Source organism: Camelus dromedarius, chromosome 10, assembly GCF_036321535.1.
Source record: "Camelus dromedarius isolate mCamDro1 chromosome 10, mCamDro1.pat, whole genome shotgun sequence".
In the NCBI taxonomy this organism is placed as follows: domain Eukaryota; kingdom Metazoa; phylum Chordata; class Mammalia; order Artiodactyla; family Camelidae; genus Camelus; species Camelus dromedarius.
This window is the reverse complement of record NC_087445.1, coordinates 77,686,613-77,708,911: the sequence shown is the minus strand read 5'-3', so window position 1 is coordinate 77,708,911 and position 22,299 is coordinate 77,686,613. Positions and strand designations below refer to the sequence as shown.

The 22,299-nt window shown below is 64.2% G+C and overlaps 1 protein-coding gene across 3 annotated transcripts in view; it reads right to left on the bottom strand.

The window, feature by feature from the left end:
* Window positions 1-22,299, bottom strand: part of COL5A1 (collagen type V alpha 1 chain) — a 142,791-nt gene that overhangs the window by 88,902 nt on the left and 31,590 nt on the right. For all 3 annotated transcript variants that reach the window (XM_064490758.1, XM_064490759.1, XM_064490760.1), the window contains exons 2-4: window positions 21,572-21,739; window positions 15,368-15,581; window positions 14,249-14,411 (exon numbers count right to left, since the gene is read on the bottom strand). In XM_064490758.1, the coding sequence (XP_064346828.1) occupies window positions 14,249-14,411; window positions 15,368-15,581; window positions 21,572-21,739 (545 nt within the window). The remainder of the gene's footprint in view (window positions 1-14,248; window positions 14,412-15,367; window positions 15,582-21,571; window positions 21,740-22,299) is intronic.

Here is a 22,299-nt window from a genome sequence, read left to right as displayed (position 1 = left end):
CCAAAGGCTCGGTGGGAAACCGATCCAGAGACGGGTGGCAGTCCTGGAGCCCAGAAAAGGCCCACCCCTGCCTGGTCCCTGAGGCACGGTTCCAAATACGTGGCCCCCCAACCTGGGTTTGAAATCCCCCATGATGAGTGAGGGGCTTGGAACTCCCTCCCACCCCCCACCGCCCCGGCGGCCTTACTCTAGGCAGGCGGCCCTGAAGTGGACAGCTCCTCCTTCCAGCACACACACCTCCCCGTCAGCATCACCGGACCCAGCCCAGCAGCAGCCCCTCTGCCCTCCTGCCACTGGGACAAGCGGGCGTGCGGGGGGTGCTGCCCGCTGTGGCCCTAGCCCCCGCCCACCCCCACTGCAGCGAGGAGGGCGTCGTGGCAGCAGAGCAGGGGAGGAGCCCCCCACCCACCCCTCAGCACCGGGCAGGAGGCTTTGCTCTGCAAATTCACGCCCTTCTCCCTTCGCCACCCACGGGTGTCAGGGGCACCAGGCCCTCGCCCTTGTTTCAAACTGTCCAGCAGAACCATACGCCAGAACCGGTGACTCGAAAGCACATATTTTCATTAAACAACATGACTTCTAGTTCAAGTTTCATCCCACTCAGATACAACATTTTCTCCTTCCACCTGGCAGCCTGACGTCTGAATATACGTCCTCCATGCAGTGACTGGAAGGAAGGAGGCCGGGGCCCCTGGGGGCAGCATGACCCCTGGGGGAGCCCCACGATGGAGCTGCGAGCACACTGATCGCAGCAGTCTGGGCAAGGGCCTGTCTCCCCGCAGAGCCAGGTCCACGGGCCGTGCACATGGCCGGTGTCCCCGTGTCCCTGTCTCCCAGGGCTCCCGGCCCAGCACCGGGCCTCCCAGACCTGCACACGGTGGCACTCAGGCCCCACAGCGGGTGGTGAGCAGGGCTGAAGACCGGGGCGTCCACACCCACGAACCCGAGCAGAGGGGTCTCCCACCACTCAGCCCCGGTTCTGGAGTGGGAGCACGTTGGTGCAGACCAGCCCCAGCCAGGCCTGGCTCCCGCCTGCCCGCCCGCCCACCCCGCCACGTGCAGGAGTGAACACGTGATCAGCCGAGGGCCCTGCAAGCGTGGAGCCCCCTCATTCCCAGCGTCCACCCTCCCCGGCAAATGCCCACACGTGTTCAAAATCCTTTTTCCCACCAAGTCCTCTGGTGGGTTTTGGCGCCAAAAAAAATGCCCATTTGTTCTGTTCAGAGGGCGGGGCCCTGGCCCCCCACCCGTCGTGGAGAAGGGGAGGCTGAGGTGCAGGCGTGAAGCCCCCCAGAAGCTCTACCCCTGGGTCCTTGTCTGGAGCCCGGTCCAGCCCACCCACTACCTCTTTCCTGCACAGGGGGTGGCTGAGCCCCCCATCAGGAGCAGGGAGCTCCGGGGCAGGACCCTGGGGTGACACGGGAGTGGCACCAGCTCTGCCCCCAAACTCCTAGACGGAGCAGGCGCTGCCGAGTCTTCAAACCGCCCACGGGTATGTGTGCAGCCAGGTGCTGCCTTGGTGCCACCTCCCGGGGGTGCGGGGGGCAGGGCAGGGAGGGGCCCAGGATGCTGCCCCCACAGCCCCCAGCAGCAGACCCCACCGAGGACTGGGCGGAGGAGCCGGGGCTCAAACCCATCCCGCACGACCCAAGGAAGCCACCGACAGCCCCTCTCTGGCCACACGGGGGGACCAGGTCAGCACAAAGCCAGGAGGCACGGTGGCCCCGCCCTGGGCCGAGGGTTCCAAGCCCTCTCCCCTCGGGCCGATGATCGCTATCCTGACTAGAGATGGGACAGTTCCTGGCCCCAAAGGCACTGATGGAGTGCTGGGGGGGCGCAGGCAGCCATGGGGACAGGGGGCGGCTCCGGTGTCCAGGGGCGTCACACTCAAGGACACCCGCGTCCCTGAAACCCGTGACCGTCACGAAATCTGCCCCGTGGAGGCCTCCAGGGCAGAGGGAAGTCCTGTCTCCTCCGGCCCCACCCGCAGCAGGGGCCGCCTCAGACACTCCGTCTTAAAGGGCTGGTGGGGTGCGTGGGGTTCGGAGCCGTAAGGCTCTGGTCGTTGTGGCGCACAGCCAGGACTGAGAGCCGCCCCCTTAGTCCTCCGACAAGCTCCCAGCTTACATCTGGGCCAGTGCAGCCCCCCAGGGGGGCGCCCCCTTCCACCCCCAGTGACGCCTCAGGACGCCCTCTGTCCCTCCTGGAATGTCCCACTAGAGCAACCACTTTCCCTCTGGAGCGAGGGGCCCGTGGGGGACTGTCCCAGGCCCACCGGCCACCAGCGGGCAGCCCCAGACAGGACCAGCCTCTGGGAGCCTCGGCTCCCCAGCCTCCTCCACGCCTGGCTGGACCACACAGACGGCTCCGCCAGGAGTTCAGAAAACCAAAGCAGACCCGCCACGGGGACAGGAAGGAAGCCAGGGATGCAGGGTCCGAGCTTGCGTCTCAGGCTGGGGCCGCCGGGACCTCATGTCCCGTGCAGAGACCCCGTCCCCGTCTCCCGCAGTGCTTCGTCTCCTTGAGGCCAGAGGCAACCCCAGAATCCGTCTTAACCCAGGGACGCCGGCAGCCGCCACCCAGCTTGGAGGCGTCGGCCCCACGGCTGCCCGCAAACCAGTACATGTTGCCTTTCAAGTGTGAAACGAATGGTTTCAAGAGCTTTTCACCATGCCTCCAGTGACGGGAAACCAGCTCCAGCTCCAGGCGGCAGAACCTGTCACGAAGCCCCGCCCCGCGGAGCCTTCGCAGGGGCTGCCGGTGGGACATGCGGGGCCCCCAGCCGCAGCCCCTCGGAGCCCGGGGAGCGCCAGGGGACAGTCCCAGCTCCGCTGCGCCCCTGGGACGTCCTGGCATCCTGCCTCCCTGCCCCTCGCAGCTCAGCCCAGGCAGGCTTCTCAAAAGGGGTTCCGTGGAGGGGCCTGGGGTCTTCAGCAGATTTTACACATCAGGCTGCCCCGGAAGATGTTACGTAAGAAAGGGCTTCCAGGGTTTTCTTAGAAAGTCAAAACCCTTGATGTAGTAAAATCATCTCATTTTACAGACTAGGAACCTGAGGTCAGCGGGGTGGACCCCCCTGGGCTCGGCAGTGGGTCAGCTCCCAGGTCTCTGAGTCCCAGGGACTGTGACGCCGGGATGGCTCCACTGTGCGCCTGGCCACTGCTGGACACCCCCCGTGCATCCTCCCTGAGCCCCACCACAAGCCCCATCTTACAGATGGGGAAACTGAGGCAGTGAGGTCGAAGAACCATGCAGAACCAAGAGGGCCCGCCACATACCCCACCCCCGCGGCATTCACGCCACTCTCACGCTTGACCAGGGCCTGCTGGCCCCTCGTCCGTGACGGTGGCGGGCACTCACCAAGGTCCCCCACTGCCCTCTCCTCTCCCCCTGAAACCCCTGGTTTCCCCTCATCTGCTGTGATGGGGGTGGGACCCCGCCTCCCTGCACGGACGCTCTCCCCCTCTCCTCTCCCTCCCTGAGCCCCGCAGAGCCCGGGGCACCAGGAGAGCACCCGCACCTGAGCTCCTGACCGAGCACGCAGACCGCATGTCCCCGCGGGCCACCTGCTGGCAGCACCTCTCTCCGGGAGCCGGGAGGCCCTAAGCGCACGCCGCCCCCGACAGTGCGCCTCTGGCTTCCCCACAGGTCAGGACCCACAAGGTCACGCGCGGCCCAGCCCAGAGCGGGCAGCTGACCCACTGAGGGCACTGGGGTGGCACCAGCGGGCCTGGGACTCCATCTCCTCCTCAGCAGCAGCCCCCAGGTCCCGGGGCTGTCCCCACCCCGCCTCGCCCACAGCCCCAACGGATCGTTGACCGGTCAGCCTTTCCCCTTCCCAGCAGCCTCCTCTGGCCTCCCCGTGCGGGAGCTGGAGCCCCGTTTCCTGTCTCCCACCTCACAGACGCATCCACTGAGGCTCCGGGAGGGGCTCGCTCTCTCAAGAGCACAGCGCGGGGGTCCCGAGGCACCACCCCGTGGGCCCCACCCAGAGCTGCCTGGGCTTCTTGGAGATGGAGTGGTGCACCTGCAGCGCGCTCCCAGCTCCCGTAAACGGCACAGCCGCTTCTCCCAGGCAGCCCTCCACGGGCAGGTGCGCGCCCCGCTGCCTCACGGACACAGGCGGCCCCAAGTCCACACCTCTGGCCCCAGGCCGCCCCTCCAATTGCTCAGTTTAGCTCTAAAGGCCCCAGCCTCGGCAGTCCGGCGCGGCCCGCCCCGTGGTGGCCCCGCCACCAGGGAAGCAGGTGCCGATGCCTCGAACAGCAGCCCTTGCTCGGATGACACCCTCATTCTCTCCTCCCACACGTCTCATTTCCACCCCCACCACGTCAGTGACGCTGGACGGAGCCCCTGGCAGCTCCCGCACCAGCCCGGCCCGGCGGTCACCGCGGCCTCTGCCTGCACGGCCCCAACGCCCGGGGTGGCAATGGGCGGCCCGTCTTCCTGCCCGGGTCAGGCCGGGCGGCCCTCGGGGACGCAGCCACCAGGACGCGCGTCCTCAGCCCTCGCTGAGCCGGGCATTTTGCTGAGGGAACCCGTTCTGCCTTTTCCAATTAAGAGATTTTATCCAGACTGTGTTTCTGCTACAAGCTGAGGAAATTGCGAAGTTTTCATTGGAGAGCTTTGTGCCCCTGGGGGCTGTGGAGTCGGGAAACGTCTTTGCCCAAACGAGGGGGGCCCTCGCTCATGAATCCCAGCCTGGAGCGCCGGCAGCGGCTCCCTCTCATCCCGCGCCGGCTCCCACGAGCTGTGCAGGCCTCCCCCGCCCGCCCGCGGCCCTGCCTGGTCCCGCCCCGCCAGCCCGGGGCTCCCGCCGCGCACTTGGCCCTGCCTGCGGATCCTGCAGCCAGTTTTAGCCAGAGCATTTCACACTCGTGCAAACGCAGACACGCAGGTAACCTGAGAGGACGGGGGCTTCCTGTCCGAGGCTGCGGGAGGGCGTGCCCTCTGTACGGCGAAAACGAGGGCAGCACTGGCCTTCCTGATGCCAGCCGCTCTGGCCACAAATCTGCCCCGCGCGGGGCTGACCTGGCGGAGCCGCCCGCGTGCGGCTGGGGGAGGATGCTGGGGGGGGGGCGCGGGGCCCACACACCTGCGCTTCCATCCCAGCCGAGGGAACCTCATTGTGTTCCCAGAACGTCTCCTCGTCTGTACAAGGAGGGGGAGCAACACCAGCCTGGGGGCTGCTGGTGGGGAGCCCGCCCGGCCCCGTGAACGGGCGCTGTGCCACGGCTGCACATGCCAACAAGCGGCACGGAGTGGGCACACGCGTGCAGAGCGCCCGGGACCGGCACGCTGCTGCCTTCCTGCCTGGGGGAGCCGGGTGGAGCTGGACAGGTGGGGCCAGCCTGGAGGGTGGGGGGCAGGGGGCAGAGGGGCTTCTACGAGACACTTCCTTGATGTCCCAGGAGAATTCGCACAGAAAAGGCTCCCCCTTTCCTGTTCAGTCTCTCCTGGCCCAAACCGGGCACATTTTACATCTTGCTGAGGTATTTTCCATCATAACTCACAACAGAAAAGAAAGGGCCCCAAACCAGAGAGGGTCTAAACAATTCTTTCCGTGATTTGCAGAGCACCCGTGGAGGGTGTGAGAGACAGTTTAACATCATTCAGGTGAGTGTTAGAGAAGTATCTCCACGCAGCTGGGAACCGCGTCCTCCTGCCCCCAAGGCCCTGCCTCGCTGGCCCACGTCTGTGAGCGTCCCCCCGCTACGCGGCCACCGCCGGTTCCCGCCCAATTCTCACCCATGCCGCCAGCCGGGCGCGGCCCCACAGTGCCTGGGGCGGAACCTGCGCCGGTGCGGGCTGCGTGTGCCCCCCGGGTCTCTACAAAAGGCCGGGGGCAGGGGCGGAGGCCGGATGGTCACATCCCAGCCCCATCCGACCCTGAAATTGGCCACAGTGATTAAAGGGTCAGCTTAGTGAACTCAGAGTGGGGACACCCCATCCCCAGACCGAAGGCAGCAGAGCCAGTGGCAGGGGCCAGGCTGGCTTATGGCACATACGACCCTATAAAGGGCGTGGGTCCCACAAACAGCCCCTGTCACCTGACCGGCCCTCGATACCTCACTCCGGACGCTGAGGCCCAGCCCAGCCTGGGCGGCATATAAGCGAAGCTGTCCCATCCTCCTCCCCTCTGGACCGTGGGAGCAGCAAGCCTGCGGACCCCGGGCTGACCGAGGGGCAGAGGCGACACACACGCTGGGACGGGCCCGCCGAGGAAGGAGGCCTGGGCGGCGCCGCGCGGGGGCAGCGACACGGGCGCCTGCGTGCTGGCCCCCACCAGCTGTGGGGCCTCAAACACATCGCGTGACCGCTCCAGGCCTCCGCATGTGCGTCTGCAAAAGAGGATAAGGTCTACTTTGAAGAGAGGTCCTGAGGACTCAGCGTGATGGTCTGAGCAGGATGCTTCGTGGGCCTGGCACCCAGGGGGGCTGAGACAAAGCAGCCACCGTCATCACCACCATCACCGTCACCACCATCGCTACATCCCCACCGTTTACCTCACCACCACCACCACCGCCACCGCCGCCACCTCCACCCCACAACCGCCATCTTCACCAACACCACCCCGTCAGCCCTTGATCCCTCACGAAAGCTCACCAGCCTCTCCCTCTGAAGGCAGGCAGCTCTGACTATTCATCTAACCAGCATTTTTCGCACCTCTGTGATGAGTCTATGGACACAAAGATGAATAAGCCAGTGTCCCTGACCTCGGACCTCAAGTTTTCATTGCTTCCTCAAGAGGTGCCCAGACGACCGAGTCACAACTCTGCCCGGGGAGGTCAAGGCAGGCATCCTGGGGCGTGGGCTCGGAGGGCGCCTGGTGGAGGAGGTGGATGCTGGAGGCCACATTCACATCCTGTTCGTGGTCCTCACTCCGCCACCTCCTCATCCGCCATCTTCCCCCCTGGTGAGACGCTCCACCTCCGGCGCCAGCACCCCCCAGCATCCCCCCAGCACCCCCCATCACCCGCAGCCCAGGCTCAGACCTCGGGTCTTCCGGCAGCCTCGCCGGGCACAGTCCGGCCCTCCCTCCAGCATCCCGCCCTCTGTTCCGCCCCCGATGCTGCCACATCCCACCGGCTCGCTGGCGGGCTCAGCCTGCCTGGACCCCTGCACCTCCCCCTCGGGGATGTCCTATGGCCGCATCGCCCACCCACCCTGCATCTGCACAGTTGACTACTTTGAACCCAAGGGCAGAAATTCACATTGATCCTCACTGCATGTCACTTCCTTGGTTCCAGAACACGGTTCCAGCCTGAAACACCTTTCTGCTGCTTGTTCTGTCAACCAAGAGAATGATTCAGCATCATCTGTGACAGTCAGACCCCTACCCTCCGTGGGACCTCTCTGCAGGTCCACAGCCACGGTTGGGGACCTCTCGGTTACACGCAAGACACGTGCATCCCTGCCAGGGGGCCGGGCAGGGGGAGTGGCCGGGAGGGGTTCATTTTAGAGGCTGGGGCTGGTCCCCACACCCCACGCCAGCGCCCTCGTTCTGAGCAGACTTTGTGCTGTGATCTAGTACCTCAAGCACAGGGGCATCATGAACACAAGGCCACGCGGCTCGACGACTGGTCCCGGCCGCGGCACGACCCTGGTCCCGGCCACCTCGACTGCAAACACTCACTGCTGGACGCGAGAGGGCTGGGGCGAGAGTGGCTGGCTTCTGGAGACAATCTGCCCCTCCCGATTCCTAAAAAGTGGCTTCAAACACCAGCTCCCAGAAGCACGCTCTGTAAGCAGAGGGCTGGGCTCTGGAGGAGGCCTGTGGAAGCCAAGCCTGGGGTGTGGGTCAGAGTCACCTCAGTGCCCTCGGGTCCCGGCTGCCACCTGCTCACTCCCCAGACCCTGAGAGACCTGCTTTTGGACAGACTCTGGACTGGCCGCAGCTGGACAGACACCACCTGGAGGGGCCTGGAAAATGCAGCGGAGACCAGAGAACAGTGATTCCAGACGGAAAGTGAGCAGGGCCAGGCCTAGGGGGAGGGGCAGGAAGGAGGGGGTCACTTTAACTGGAGACACTCCTAGTCCTTGGAACTCAAGAAGGACGGAGAACCAGGGGCTGGCTGGACGGTCACCCTCCAGAGGGGAGGGAGCGGGCAGTGACTGTCATGACGGAGAGTGAGACCCCTAAAGGGGCAGGGACAGGAGTCTGACACTGGGGTCCAGCAATTCCCCTCCTGCACCTGATCCAGGGAAGGGTCCAGACCGGGGCCCAAAGTCCAGCTCTGCACTGACTTCCCTGCTGTGTGACCTTGGGCAGGTGGCTCTACCTCTCTGGGCTCCTCGGAGCCAACACAATGCATGTCTCCCAGGCTCCGTGAAGGCTCGTCAGGTGGAAGAGACCAAACAGTGCCGCCTCCACACGTGCCTGCGTCCTGGTGCTGAGAGCTTCCAGACAAACCAGGGGCCCAGACGGGAACCGGCTGGCATGGACTTCCCACGTCCTCGGAGATCAAGGCGGCAGCAGCCATCGAAGGCCTCTGACGAACGCTCTGCTCTGCACGGCCGTCAGAGGCCCCCTCCCCCCGGCCCCTCCAACCCCGGGGTGCCCTCAGCAGGTGGGCACCAAGCCTTGAGAGCCAACCTCGTTTCAGAGAGCTTCTCCTGAGGTGGTGGACGGGTTCACAGGGCGATTCACAGCCCGGAGGCACGGGCACCGACGGCCGGACGCCGGCCTGGGGAGCCCCCCCCCCACCTCAGAGGGGTCTCATCACCCCCACAGCCTCACAGCCATGGCCATGCACACGGTTTGCAGGGAGGATCGAATCCAGCCCCTCCTCCACCTGCAGACCCTCGCCCCCTCCAGCCTGCCCACCGTAGGCAGGGCGGTACCCACAGCCACAGGACCATTACTGTCATGATAACCGAGGTAGGGAGCACCCTTCCTCCCCAAGTGGCCAGGACCGCCTGCAAAGTCGCGCGACGCGCACGCGCCCCAGGGCCCTCCCTCTGGAGCCACCGCGGCCTGCGGGCCACCAGGCACCCAGCCTCCCACAGGACCCACAGTGCAGAAAGTCCCGTGTGAGCTGCGGGAAGGGGCCCTGCTGCTCCCAGTCTCCAGGGAACAGCCTGCAGCCCTCTGGGCCAGGCAGCGGGACGTCCCACGTCCGCAGCTCGTGGGCAGAAGCAGGGCCCGCCTGACGCTGTGGGGTCTCTCTGGCCCCCTCCTTGCCAAGCCCTGGGAGGAGACACCCCTCCCCTGACCCCGGCTGCTTGACTCCACAGGGATCACCAGCACCCAGGGGGACCCAGGCCAGCATTTCCCACCCCCGGAAACCCCTGCTCACCCGAGGAGCGATTCCAGACGAAAGCCCCTGGCTCAGACATCAACACGAGACCGTGCAATCTCGCCACCGTCACCCTGCCCCCGCCGGCCTCACCCTGATGCCCCGTTGGCCACTGGCCCCATCCCGCAGGCTCCCGGCCATCTGCCCCAGGCAAGGGTCCAGGCCTTCCTGGACCTGAACCGGAGATCAAAACGCACCTCCAACTCCCCGCACGTGGTCCTCAGCGGCCAATCCGCCACCCACGCAAACCAGAAGCTGCAGAGGTGACACTGGAGCAACAGATAGTGTCAGACTGACAAAGCCGTGGGGAGTGGACAGATGGAGAAAAGTGCCAACGAGGCACGCCCAGCCACGCTCAGCCCCCGCAGGAGGAGCGCGCTCCCAGCAAAGCGTCCCCGAGTGTGACGGGACCCAGGAGGCCCACACAGCCCAGCCCCTCAGCACCCCCACACCACACCCCTCGTCACCCAGGTGCACGCTGGTCAGCTCGCGTTCACCAGACTGGGTCCTGCACCCCAGGGGGCCCGGGACAGGCTGCTCCTGGAGTCGTCAAGGGTCAGAGGTCACAGCCTCGGCCTGACACCCGCTCACGGCACCCTCTCCTTCGAGACCTTGTTGCCAGGTCCCGTTCACGTCGCAGGGGAGGAATCCCAAGCCGCCTCCCCGGCGGTGGCCCCGCTCCTGCCCCAGGAAAGCTCAATTCCAAGACCATGTGAGTGGAAAAGCCAGGCCCCTGGAAAAAGGGAACCAGGAATCAGGTAAGGCACCGGGCCTTTCCAGATGGCTGAGGGAGAGCAGGCAGAGCCGGGCTCGGTGCGCGCAGGCAGCGCCGTCACCTCCCCGCCAGCACCGGGGGTGTTGCAGGGAACGCTCCAGTTCGCAGTGTTTGGTCCTGCTGCCCCTTGAAACATTCAGCAGCTTAAAAGCAGATTTGGATCTCGGCCCAGAGCTCACTGGCTCCCCGCCCCTCGGGGCAGGGCTCCACCTCCACGCCCGCTCCTGTTTAAGGCTCGCCCCAGAGGAGGGTCCCTCCACCGCAGAGCCCCTCCCCACCGTCCCACCCTCCAGACCCCTCCATGGGGAACACCAGACACGGGCCAGCTCCAGACCCACGGAGAAGCCAAGGGAGGTGTGGGGTCCACCAGGCCGTCCCCACATTTCACAGCCCAGGCCAGTGAGGGTGCGGGGCTGGCCAAGGCCACCAGGCACACAGGGAAGGCCAGCTCGGACAGCCAGGCCCCAGCAAGCAGTTCGTGCTGGCTCCTCCTGGAAGGTGCCAGGGGGTTCCGGTGTCCTCAGGGCCAGCGCAGGACGAGGGCCAGAGCCAGGCCAGGCACCCACCAGCGCCGCCCTGGTGGGGGTCCCGTTTCCTTGGTCAGGTGGACAGAGGTGCCGGGGAGGCTGTGACCGTTAACACCCGCCCTCCGTCACAACGTCAGGACAGGCCAGCGGCCCTCAGCGACCACAGACCTGGGACCAGCCCCGCTGTGCTGCAGCTGCGCTGGGTGGCCTGCGGTGGGGGGCTCAGCCTCTCGGGCACTGGCTTACCGCGTGCGGGAGGGCAGAGCACGCAGGCGCTGCGTTGTCACGGGGCCCTGCTGGCGGCCCTGACTGGCTTCCCACCCAGCTTTGCCCCTCTCCACGTCCTGCCGGACGCGCTGGCCCTCCAGGCAGTCTTGTCTGCGCTTCCGAAAACACAGCGCCTGCTCCTAAGCCTGGGATGGAAGCGAGCCTTTCCCCGCGCAGGGAGGCGTGCAAGGCAACTCTGTAAGGACCTGACGCGCGGCCCCGACCTCCCCCAGCAGCAGAGCCTGGGCGGGGCAGGACAAAGCCCTGGGGACCCCGCTGCTCACAGTCCCAGGACACAGGCGCATCCCAGGAGAAGAGGTGACGCGGGACACGCAGCGCCCCGGGAACACCACCGTGGGTGCCCCCCCCCCGCAGCTCCTCCGGCAGCCCCTCAGGGCACGCCCCTCCAGAGCAGGCCCACGCCTCTGAGCACCAAGGCGGCAGGACCCCCAGCCAGGCCTTTCCCTTTGGGCTTCTCAGCACAGGGGGCTGCCCGTGAGCCCAGGCAGCTCCATCGTCTGAGCTCAGCGTCCTGCCTCTAAAGCGGCGGGAGCCCCAGCACCTAACTCACCAGGTGAGTCTGGAAAAGCAGAGATAAGGGACAGCTCGTGACCCTACACCAGAGAGAGAGCACCCCTCGGTCACGGCCACTACCACGGCTGATGTCGCTGGCAGGTGGACGCCGACGTGGGCCAGGACGGCCATGGCTCTGCCCACCAGGTCCGTGTGGTTCGCTGTGGCCCTTGGGGGTCAGACCCCACCTGGCCGCCCCGCGACCCACGGCACTGGCCCCGCTGCGCCGTTTTACAGATGAGGACCCTGGGCTTGGAGACACGCAGCATGGGCTCCAGGCCACCAGCTGCGGGGACTGGGCTGTGCACCCCACTTCCTCCCCGGGTGGCTCTGGAAGGACTGGATGTCCAACGTCCCTACAGCAGGGCAGCGCCATCAGGGCCAGGCTCACACCGGGGCTGGCGAGCCGAGGGAGCCCGGGGCCGCTGCCCCCCGTCCCAGCCACACACGCGGGGCTGCACCGCAGGAAGCATTTATTTATCTTGGCCCTGAGGGCCTCCATCTCTGACTCTTACCCTCAGTGGCACTTCACTTTGGACAAAGGGGGCCTGTGTGGGGCCACGCGCACCCCAGGAAAAACCCCGGTGGCCCCTACATTCTCTCGAGAGTCGGGTAAATCCCTGTTTGGAAACCGCACAAAACACACCAGTCAGCGTGTGCCGGCGGCGACTTGGCCCCACACCAAAGTACCCAGAATCCTTCCGGCTCCCCCAGCCTCACTTCAGGACAAATTGGCTTTTAATGAGAGGAAGTCATCCGTCCAGGGGAAGGATGTGGCTGCTGGGGAAACAGTTTTCAGCAGTGCTGGCCCCTCCTTTTAAAGAGACTTCCCAAGAACCAAAGTGGTTAATACGGCAAGTGTGTATTTGGGATCTGCTGCATGAAGAGTTACATCACTTTAACTGCAAAAGAAATAAAAACTCTTGTCTCACTCGGCCTGAGACAGAGTGGCGGGGACACGAGGACACCCAGCCAACCTGCTCCTTGCGCTGGGAGGGGCACCCAAAGGCATCGCCGCTTTCCATTGGTCTTTAGGAACAACAGGGCACATTTTCCAACGTGAGCACATCCGACAGCCAGGGAGGCCCGGAGCGAGGGAGATGCTGCCTTCAGAACATGAACGCCTTGCGGCTCACAGAAATCTGGTGCCCGGCGGCCACTCCCGCTCAAGTTGAGAGCCACGACCAGGAAGAAGGGCTCCCCGGAGTTCTGAACATCTTCCTGGGCCACTGATTCCGTCCAAAGCCCGCCTGCCTTCAGCCGCAGAGCAGGACCTGCCTTGTGTGCCGGAAGGCCAGGCAGAGGGGGAAACCCGGCGCTCTCCGGTTCAAGACCCGTTTCTTCCTGAAAATGACAAATGGGCTTCCTTCTCTGGTCTTGAACGTGGGTGACCACAACAGGATGCTGGCTGTGGGCCAGGCACAGGCGGCGGTTCTCACGCACGCCTCGTGCGCACGAGCATCCCGGGGAGGCGAGGCGGCCACCCAGGAGCTCTCGGCGTGTGAGCGGCGGAGCCGGGTTCTGCCCCCGGTGGTGCCCCTGGAGTGTCCCTCCAGCGGCGGAGACTTGACAGGCCTGTGCTCACGGCAAAGCAGCTGTTCTGGCTCTTCATTCAGGATCCTGATTTTTTTTTTAAGATGGGTAACGCTTGTTTCTGGATCTTTACAGTAAGACACCCTCTCTGCTCACCAAAGGCGCTAGACATTAGAAAGAGGTGACCGCACAGAAAAGCTGCCGCACAACCCGTGAATTCAAACCCCGCGCACGGCCCGCCCAGGCGCACCCACCCGCCTCCGCGTTCAGACCTCCAGCAGCAGAACGGGCAGCGGCAGCGACCCCGGCTCCTGGGCACCCAAGCCCAGCGTGTCCCAGCTGAGCCCGGCGAGCCCAGGTGAGCCCCAGTGTCTCTCAATGTCGACTCTCGGCACCCATGTTTTACAGGTGAGTCCTGAAGCTCCCCACGCCACCTGCTTTACCTGGATCCTCCTGCCAGCAAGATGTCTACACCAGCAAAAGCCCAGTCCCAGTCCACGAGACCCCCCAGAAGCCGCGCCAGCCTGGCCATCCTGCAGTTCATCCCCGGTCTCTGGGCAAGTCTGACAGTGCCAGCCGGATCGAGGCACCCAGCCGTCCCGGACGCCTGCTCCGCAGAACGGCTGCCAAGGTCGGCAGGACCACAGACCCCCCTTCATGTGCTGCCCCGCCCCCCTCGCTTCCACGTGAGGCGGCCGTTCTGGTCTCTCCCTGCGGCTCCACGTCCGACCCACTGGGCTCCAGGCCGCCCTTCCACCTGCTCCGACGCGGACTTATCGAGAATGGCTGGCTGCCACGTGCCAAGCACTTACTACAAGCATTCAACCTCGCGTAATTTTTGCCACGTTCTACGAAGTAGCTGCCTTTGTGACCCCATTTCAGATGGAGATACTGAGGGTTAGAAAGGTCAGAACACCCTGCCCGAGGCCTGGGATCAGCACGGGAGAGAATGGAGAGTCTGGCCCTGAGCCCGGCCGGCCCCGAGCCCGGCCGGCCCCTGAACTTCGCCGAATTCTGCCACGTCGCCCCAGTAGGACCCAGTAGAGAGATGAGGCCCAAACTTCATTCTCCCCACGTGCTCAAAGCCCGACGGCCCGTTCGACCACCTGTTTCCACTGGCAGACACTCCTCCTACCATTAAATAGAAGCTTTCCTCCCCCGGGGCCCCCGGCTTGGCTGGCCCCAGGTCACCGAGGAGAGGATGGGCCTGCTGACGGCGACCACGCGCCAGCGTCCGCCCCGGGGTGGCGTGGGGCAGCCTGTCCCCCACGTACCTCAAACACTTCCTCGTCCAGAATCCGCGTGCCGAACACGATGATGCCGTTGACGTCAATCATGGGGTGGTCGCTACGGTCTAGGAATTTGGTGGTCTTCTTTTTACAGTCCAGGATCAACGTGACATTCTTCTTGTGGATGCTGAGAGCGATTCTGTGCCACCTGCAAAGAAACGGACAGCCCGTGCAGGTGAAGGACAGCTCGTGTCACAAAATAGCGGCATGAGGGACCCTGCTGCCAAAGCCCTGCAGACCTGGGAAGAGGTCCTGCTTCCCGCAGCGTGGTGGGGGCCAACTGCTCTGAGCCGACTCCCTGCAGTCAGGCAGGCTTGGGCACGGGTCCACACCGCGTGCACGTGAGACCCCCGCACTCAGGCCCCAGGTGTCTCACGTCTGGGACGAGGCCAGCCTTCCAGCCCCGAGCACAGCCGTGAAACCGGGCGTGGGCTGGTCAGCGGGTCAGAGGCGGGGAGGCCTGGTGGTGCACCCTTGTGCTGCTCGGCTTCTCCGACAGCAAACTGCAGGCTGTCAGAGAAGCTGAGTCTGATGGGAAATGGTGGAATTGACGGGCCTCCATGAAACTCTCGATGAGAAACGCGGGAATCACAACCTGGGGTCTTCAAGGATCATGACACGTGGCCTCAGATGTGTCAGCCACAGAAGAGGTGACTTTCAAACTACCAGGGTTTAGGGGTGCAACCAACAGAGAATTCTGGAAAGACTTGGCTCTTTTGGGTTTTGTTTTTTAAAATCACTCACTCCCACACCTGTGTCTGTATCCTTAAGGGTACAGTTTTAAATTCTTTCAGGACAGTCTGGGTGGAACTACACAATCTCCCTTGTCCCCTTGGACACTAAGAGGCCAGCATCTGATGTAGTTCAGAGCAGTTTACAAAGGGGACATGGAAGTCGGGGAGAAGAAAGGTTCCCCAGAGCCACAGAGGGTGACCCAAGACCAAAACGCAGCTCCCAGGACCCCCAGCCCGGTTCTCTCTCTGCCTGGTGCCCACCTGTGGGCGTGCCGGCACCATCCTGCTATGATGTCCTCGGTTTGGCGAGGGAGCTTTATGGCTTCCCCTGACCCCCAGCGGGAGAGGTGTGCTGAGTGATGCCACTTACTTGCCATCTGACAGATTGATGCCTCTGAAGAGGGGGTAGTCCTCTGGCCCCGGCTTCCCTGTGTGGTCCTCGTAGAGGAAGACCGGAGAGCGGCCCAGCTCCAGGCCGATCTGCTGGATGCCTTGCTCGTTGTAGATGGAGACCAGGAAGGCCTGGCTGCCTTTCTTGGCTTTCACAGTGGTTAGAATGGAGAAATCTTCAGGAAATGCAGATGCTGGAACAGAGGGCAGAGACAAGAAGACAGTCAGGAAGTTCCCAACCACGCCCAGACACGGCTCTCTGCAAACGAACCAGCTCAGGGACCTGGCAACCTTTGCTGTGTATGGTGGTACCCAGACAACTGCTGCACATCTCCCCTTGATCAAACTGTTCCTGCAGCCTTCCCCTATTACCACATGGCCAAACCTACCCGCTTTGAGGCTTAATTCAAATGCCAACCTGACTGATACTTCCAACTGTGAGCCTTCAGTGCTATCTTTGCAGTTCCCACACCTCCATACATCTATGCATAAATTCTAATGAGAACTTTCCAGAACGTGAGCTTCCTCTGGGCAGGGGCTGTTTCTGCTGTGCCTACAGCTGTGCCTACAGCTGTGCCTGGCAGAGTGTGACCCCTCCGGCGCCCTCTGGAGGGAGAGAGGAGCAGGAGACGGGGAAGGAAGGCGGGGGGGGGGGGGTCACGGCTAGAACCACGCTTTTTGACATTTCGCGGCTGATGTGCAAACCAGAGAAAAAGAAAATAAATCAAAAGACGTCAATTCAAACTTAAAAAGGAAAACCAAACGCTGGTACGTTGGGGGCAGGGAAAGCTCCTTACAACACAGGCTGGAAACAGTCTGAAGGTACGTGTTAAAAGCCAGACCCAAGCTGGCCCGGCCGAGGGTGCCAGGCCTGCTGTAACCCAGGGCGCTCCACACCCACAAACAGCCCCCGCGCCCTTGGTCCACGGCGTGACCGGAAACCCGGTCCCTCCTCCCGTCCATCAGCCCTGGTGGTGGCGTCAGCGGCTCTCGCTCCGGATGAAATCTGCAGTTGTGCTGAGAACACGGGCCGGGCTGAGCGCTGGCGAGTGGATGCTCAGCCAGCAAGGCTCAGCCCGAGTCACCGGGCATCTCAGAGCCTGGCAGAGGGAGCCGGCCTCGAGGGGCCGCAACTGGGACATGTGGCTGGGGAAGGGCTGGAGCTCGGCCGCTGGTCCTGGGCGAGGCAAAGCCCACTGCCAGAGCCCCCACTCCATCAGATCAAGGTCACAAGGTCAACCAGGCGGCCTGGAAGGCCATCGGCCCCTCGGGGCAGCAGAGCAGGGGCTGGCTCAGCTTCCAGCGGGGACGTCGTTATCCGTGGGTGCCCTCTGCTGGCGGAACCGCCGTGCGGCCGGGCAGCTGGCCTCTGCTTCTGGTCCCTGGATGGGGGATGCTGCAGGTGCCCCCTGGGGGGAACGGCTGCCAAGGCCTGCGAGTGGAGGAGAAAACCCCCTGCGGCCCCGGAAGACCCGGGTAGAGGGGTCTCGCTAGGGCGACAGCCAGAGGGGTTGCAGCCGAGAAACCCACTGGGGACCAACAGAGTTGTGCAAGGTCTCAAGGCCATGACGAAGACCGGTGGGAACCCGTCCCGAGGACCCCAAGCCCTGGCCAAGAAAGGCCCAGGGCTCGCAGCCCGGGCTCTGGCACTGCACTGAGGAGCTGGACGGTGGGGTCTGTTTGCTGTGCTCAGCTCTGCGGCCCGGCCCTCCCCCACAGGGGGCCCGGCTCGAGGTCCCCAGTCCCGGAGCAGGGGGACAGCTCCAAGTGGCAGGTGATGGTGGTCAGCGTGGCCATCTCTCTGAGGAAAGGCCGGCTTCACTGAGGAACCTGCTCAGACCGCCTGTCCACAGACGGACGCCGTTTGGAAAGGGGGCTGTTGAGGCCACTAGTGTCACTCGGCTGTCCCTCCACACTGTCCTCCAAACGTGGGAAGTGAGGGAAATCGAGGACCCCGGCCTTTGTGAACAGCCGTGGGCAGGGAGGGGCTCTGCGTGCAGCCCCGGGGGAGACCCCGGCCAGGCCAGCGCCAGGACCTCGTGGCCCCTTCAGTCCTGGGGGTGAGCGGGCACTGAGGGCCCAGCTGGCGTTTGACCCGAAGGATCCCAGAGGACACTGCCCACGTCCAGGACGGACGACAGGCACGATCTGGGTCCACATCCCCCTCTCTCTCGCCTCAAAGGGTCTCTGCCTCCCGTCCCCGCCCGGTGACGACTCCATGCCGCCTGTAGTTACCCTCCTGTCTGAAACACTGAGAAGAGGGAGGGCTCAGCCTCCAGCGCGGGGCACCGCCCAGGACCGCGAACCCCTCCCTCCCAGCTCGTTAAGATGCTGCTGCCCCGTTTTTCAACTGCTGCGAGGACACATTCTCAGCTCGGACAGCCCGGAAGGATAAGTGGCACTTCACGCACATTTCTCTCCTGGCAAAACGACGGCAGATTCCCTGCCATTTCCGATGGTCCATTCTAGTCCCGACTGGGCCGGGCGCCGACATGCTTCACAATCCCCGCTGTCTGCGGAAGCTTGCCTGCTGTCGGACGCGTCGCATTTTATTTCTCAGAGAAAAGTCGAAGTTGAGGGGCGGGCTGGACAAGAGGCCCGCTTACGTCCTTAGATCATTTCCCTGTCACTTGGGCTGAGGCCCAAAGGCACTGCGGCCGTGTAGGTAGACAGTGGGAGTTTAATAAATGCATTTGCTATTAAACTGAATTCTACTCAGCCCACGGTTTGGGGAGCGATGTCCTGCTGTACGGAGGCAGACTCCGCAGCCCCTCCCACGGCGGGAGTGGGGAGAGGGAACGCCACTACGCCTGCCCCGCCTCGGACCCTGAGCAGGACCGGAGCCTCAGCCGTCCCGAGGGAGCACAACAGGGCGAGGACCCCAGCTCTGGGCAGGAGAACAGAGGAGGGGGCTGAGTGGTCACTGGGACACTGCCCTGTTTGGGTGTCTTTAGAGGGGACGGCTTGGACCTGGGTGACGGCAGGCGGCCACGCTGGTTCAGTGGACGCGGGGGCGCCCCACCAGGGGCCGGGGAGTCCCCGGGATGTCAGGTGGCCTCACGTGACACACTTGCCTGCTTTATTCAAGGAGGGCCCTTAACGGCTTCTTCTAGGGCCTCAGCCAGTCTCACCCTGGTGTGACGTCCTTGCCCCCATGTCAGGCAGGGGGTGACAAAGCCCGGGAACCCCCCCAAGGCAAGCAGTGAGACCCTCTCTGGTTTGTTGGTGGCGCCCACTCCCCGCAAAGCATCACGGGCCTGGCTTCTGCTTCCACCCTCCCAGCCTGGCCTTCACGGTGTCGGGCCGCCCGCCGCCAACCCCCGGGAAAGGCCAGCGGCTCAGAGCCCAGCTCCCGGTCCCACTGACTTCAGAGCCCGGACACGGGCTCTAAGCAAGACTGGAAAACCCTCTTAGAATCAGGACGGGGGAGGGACAAGTTAGGAGTTTGGGATTAACACGTAAAACAGGCGACCAGCGAGGGCCGGCTGTGCAGCGCGGGGGCCACACGCAGCAGCCTGGAACAACCCCCGATGGAGAGAACGGGGAGAGCAGGTGCAGACAGCTGAGCCGCCTGTGCGCCCGCAGCACTGGACCCCCACGCTCACACCCGAAACTCAGCATCAAACCTTAAAAACAGAAGACACGAATCAGGGAGGAGGTAGTCTCCGTCTGGCTGGCGAGCGCAGAAAACACTGGCTGGCCCCGCTTCACCTGCTGGGGTGGGGGGGCGAGGCCTCTGAAGGCTCCCAGCCCATGGAACCCCGATTTCCCAGCCAAGACAGGGCCCGGATTGCAGGCGACCCACACAGAGCCGGAGCCCCGAGAGCGGGGGGGCCGGCGTGGTGGGCGCTGAGGGGCAGCCGGCGCCTGGCCTGGGCTGGGGAAGGGGGCAGGTCCCCACAAAGGCTCCCAAGCCCTCAGCCTCGGGCGCCAAGCCCTGACTCACGGCCCAGACCCCCTCGGCCTGCGGGGCTGGGGCACCTGCGTCCTCAGAGAGGCTGGAAGACGCTGGGGCCCCTCTCCTTACGGAGAGAAGTCACCGGATTGAGACTCCCTTTGCACTGAGACGTTTAAAACAGTTATGCTCAACTCAGGCCACCGGGACCCCGGCCTCGCTGTGCTCCCCTGGGCCCACGGCCCCTTTCCCTGCAGCTGCCCAGTGGAAACGGCGTCTAAAATGCAGCCAGACACCACCCGTCCCCGGGAGGTGGGCCTCCAAGCAAAAAGCACGACAGGGGGTTCTCACTCCAAGGCTCCCACGAGAGAAAGGATGGAGGGGCCGCGACGCTCCATCAGGCCCGAGGGCCACAGAGCCGCACCACGCTGACGATGTGCGGAATGTCTGGTCACAGGCCCCTGACCCAGCACTGGGCCTGCAGGAAGGACCCCATGGAAGCTCCCTAAAATCACCCGGAATCAAGCCCCAGTTTTATTTGGCATTAATGAGGCGAGCGCAAGGTACAGACCCCGTGTGCTCCATAAGCTAGTTATGGCCGGAAGGCCCTGCGACGCCTTTTAAACTCGTTGCATGTCTAATCTAGCTCCTAGCGTGAGAGCTGAGGGAGAAGCGAGGTCTGGCTGCTTCAGGGGTTCAGGCTAGATCTCCGGTAACTGGCCTGTATTCTGAGACCCTCTGGTGTTTTCTCATCGCGAGATAACACAAGGGGGCAGGTTCAAGGACTTGGACGCCAGTGAGGTGGCCGTGACCCTGAATCGGGTGGCAGGGGTCAGATGGAACTGTCAGCAAACCGACTCCAGAGGACCCCAAGATGGGACACCGTACCCGCAGACGGCCTCAGAGGGTGACCACACCGTGCACACACCACACAGCGGTGTCTGTGCCAGAGGACACCGCCACCAAGGCCCTGGGCCGTCGCTCTCAGAAGCCTTCCCTGCACCCGGCCCTCAGTCCCTCCAGGACAGGAATTCTAAACTGGGGACGCGGGGCAGGACAGCGGGCAACTTCTGGGTGATTCTAAAAGATACATTTGCTCCAGAAAGGCCAAGAAATGCTCCTCTGGACACTGGGGAAATGAAGTCACTGCGGTTCTTTGTGGCAAGTGGACCCAGGAGCCCGGGCAGTGACCCCCGCCCGCGGTGATGAGGCAGGTGGTCTAGCGGGGGGACATCGGGCCCCCAGGGGTGGGGGGCTCTTTAAGAGGGGGAGCCGGGGCTCGGCACCTCTGAGGGGCGGCACCCACCCCTCATGACATTCCTGGAAAGAGCGACTCAGCCTCTCTCTCAAACTCTCACAAGTCCCCAGGGACTTACAGGAAGGCTGAGAAAGTCGCTGGGGTGAAGCACGAGTTACGAGTGAAGGGGCGAGGGAAAGAGAAGGTGCAGCCCCCGAGGGGCGTGTCCTCAGGGCCAGTGGGGGCTTGAGAAGACAGAGACACCAGCACTTGTCAAAGGACTGCCCGGTTCTGGTTCAACGTCGGGGGCACACCCGGTCACCAGAAAGGCGGCGCGCAGCCCTCTGGTAATCACAAGACGAGGTGAGCTCGCCTGCCCGAGGTCCCCGGCCCCCTCCTGACCTGGATCAGAAAGGCGAGCTCGTGTGAGGCGCGGGAGAGGTCACAAACCACGGGCCCACCGACGCAGCGCAGGGCAGCCCGGGGGTGGGGGGGGGGTCGCACACGGCCCCTCGGCCGCAGATGGGGCCGGCTCAGGTGCTGTCTCCTAGCTGCTAACGTCGCTTCCCGCTCTGGGAGCTTAATTAAAAGCGGAGATCTGACACTTGGCAATTGAGTCTCATTAAAAGCCTGCACTCTCTCGCCGGGAGCCCTGAGGTTTGATCCGTGTGTCTCTTAATGTCCTTGCCCCCAATTAGCGTCTGTCGGGAAGCGCTTCCTTCCCCATGACCCTGGGCTTTCTCTTCACCTCGTCACCCGAGACCCATCCATGGCCTTTCTGCACCTGGAGTCCCGGCAGCCCGTCTCCAGCCGGAGACACACCTGCCCGAGCAGCAGCGGGAACAGAGGAGGCCCCACTCCCACTTTGCTGGTGAGGGTGATGGCCGCTGGGGCTGTGCGTCCACTGCATGGAGATCAAACCGGGCTCATCCGAAGGGCCTCCCGGAAACCCAAGCGTGTTTCTCCCGCCACACAGGCCCCGCTCTGCTCCCTGGCTGCGGACGGGAAGGGGGGAGTGGCACCCCCACCGGGCACACACGCACGCCTCTTACCAGGGTACAGCTGCTTGGTGGGTGCGCTGAGCTGGGCGTCCTTCGTGACTCTGTAAGCCACGTCCGGGCCTTTGGAAGATCGCCGCGTTGCACAAAAGCCTGTGGTCTTGGTTATGCCGTCAGGCAGGTTGTGAAAGTCTAGAACCTTCAGGAGATCTGCTGGCTGAGCTGAAATGACAGAGGGGAGGTGGGGGGTCAGCCACGAGCAGGAGAGGAGCAGCCGAGGGCTAGGGGAACTGGGAGCCCCCTCCCCGCCCGCACCACGACAACCTCTGACCCTCAGCAGGCGCCGAGGGACCAGCTTAGAGGCCAGGGCTGCCGGGGGCAGGACGCCCCACCGTGCAGACGTGCACGTTGAGCTCCACAGAGCTGGGTCCCGGCCCAGCCCCTGCGAGCAGCCACCCGGGCTCCCCAACAGTGCTTCTCGTCTTTGTCACAGAAACCCCACCCCGACCCAGGCCGCAAGGCGGTGCGAGATCCCCCACGGATGGAAGAAGCAGCTTTGCCCGGGGTGGCCTTGAGGAGCAGAGTGACCGACAGCTCTGGGGACCTGCTACGTATCGGCCGGAGCGCCTGCCCCCACCGGGCACGCTGCCCCATCCTCACCGATTAAATGTGATTCTCCCGTCACAGCTGACACGAAGAGCCAGCTTCCGCTTGCCCCCAGAAGACAGACAGCTACAGGGCAAGACGGGGCAGAGCCAAGAGCGAGGGAGGGGCGGCCCCTG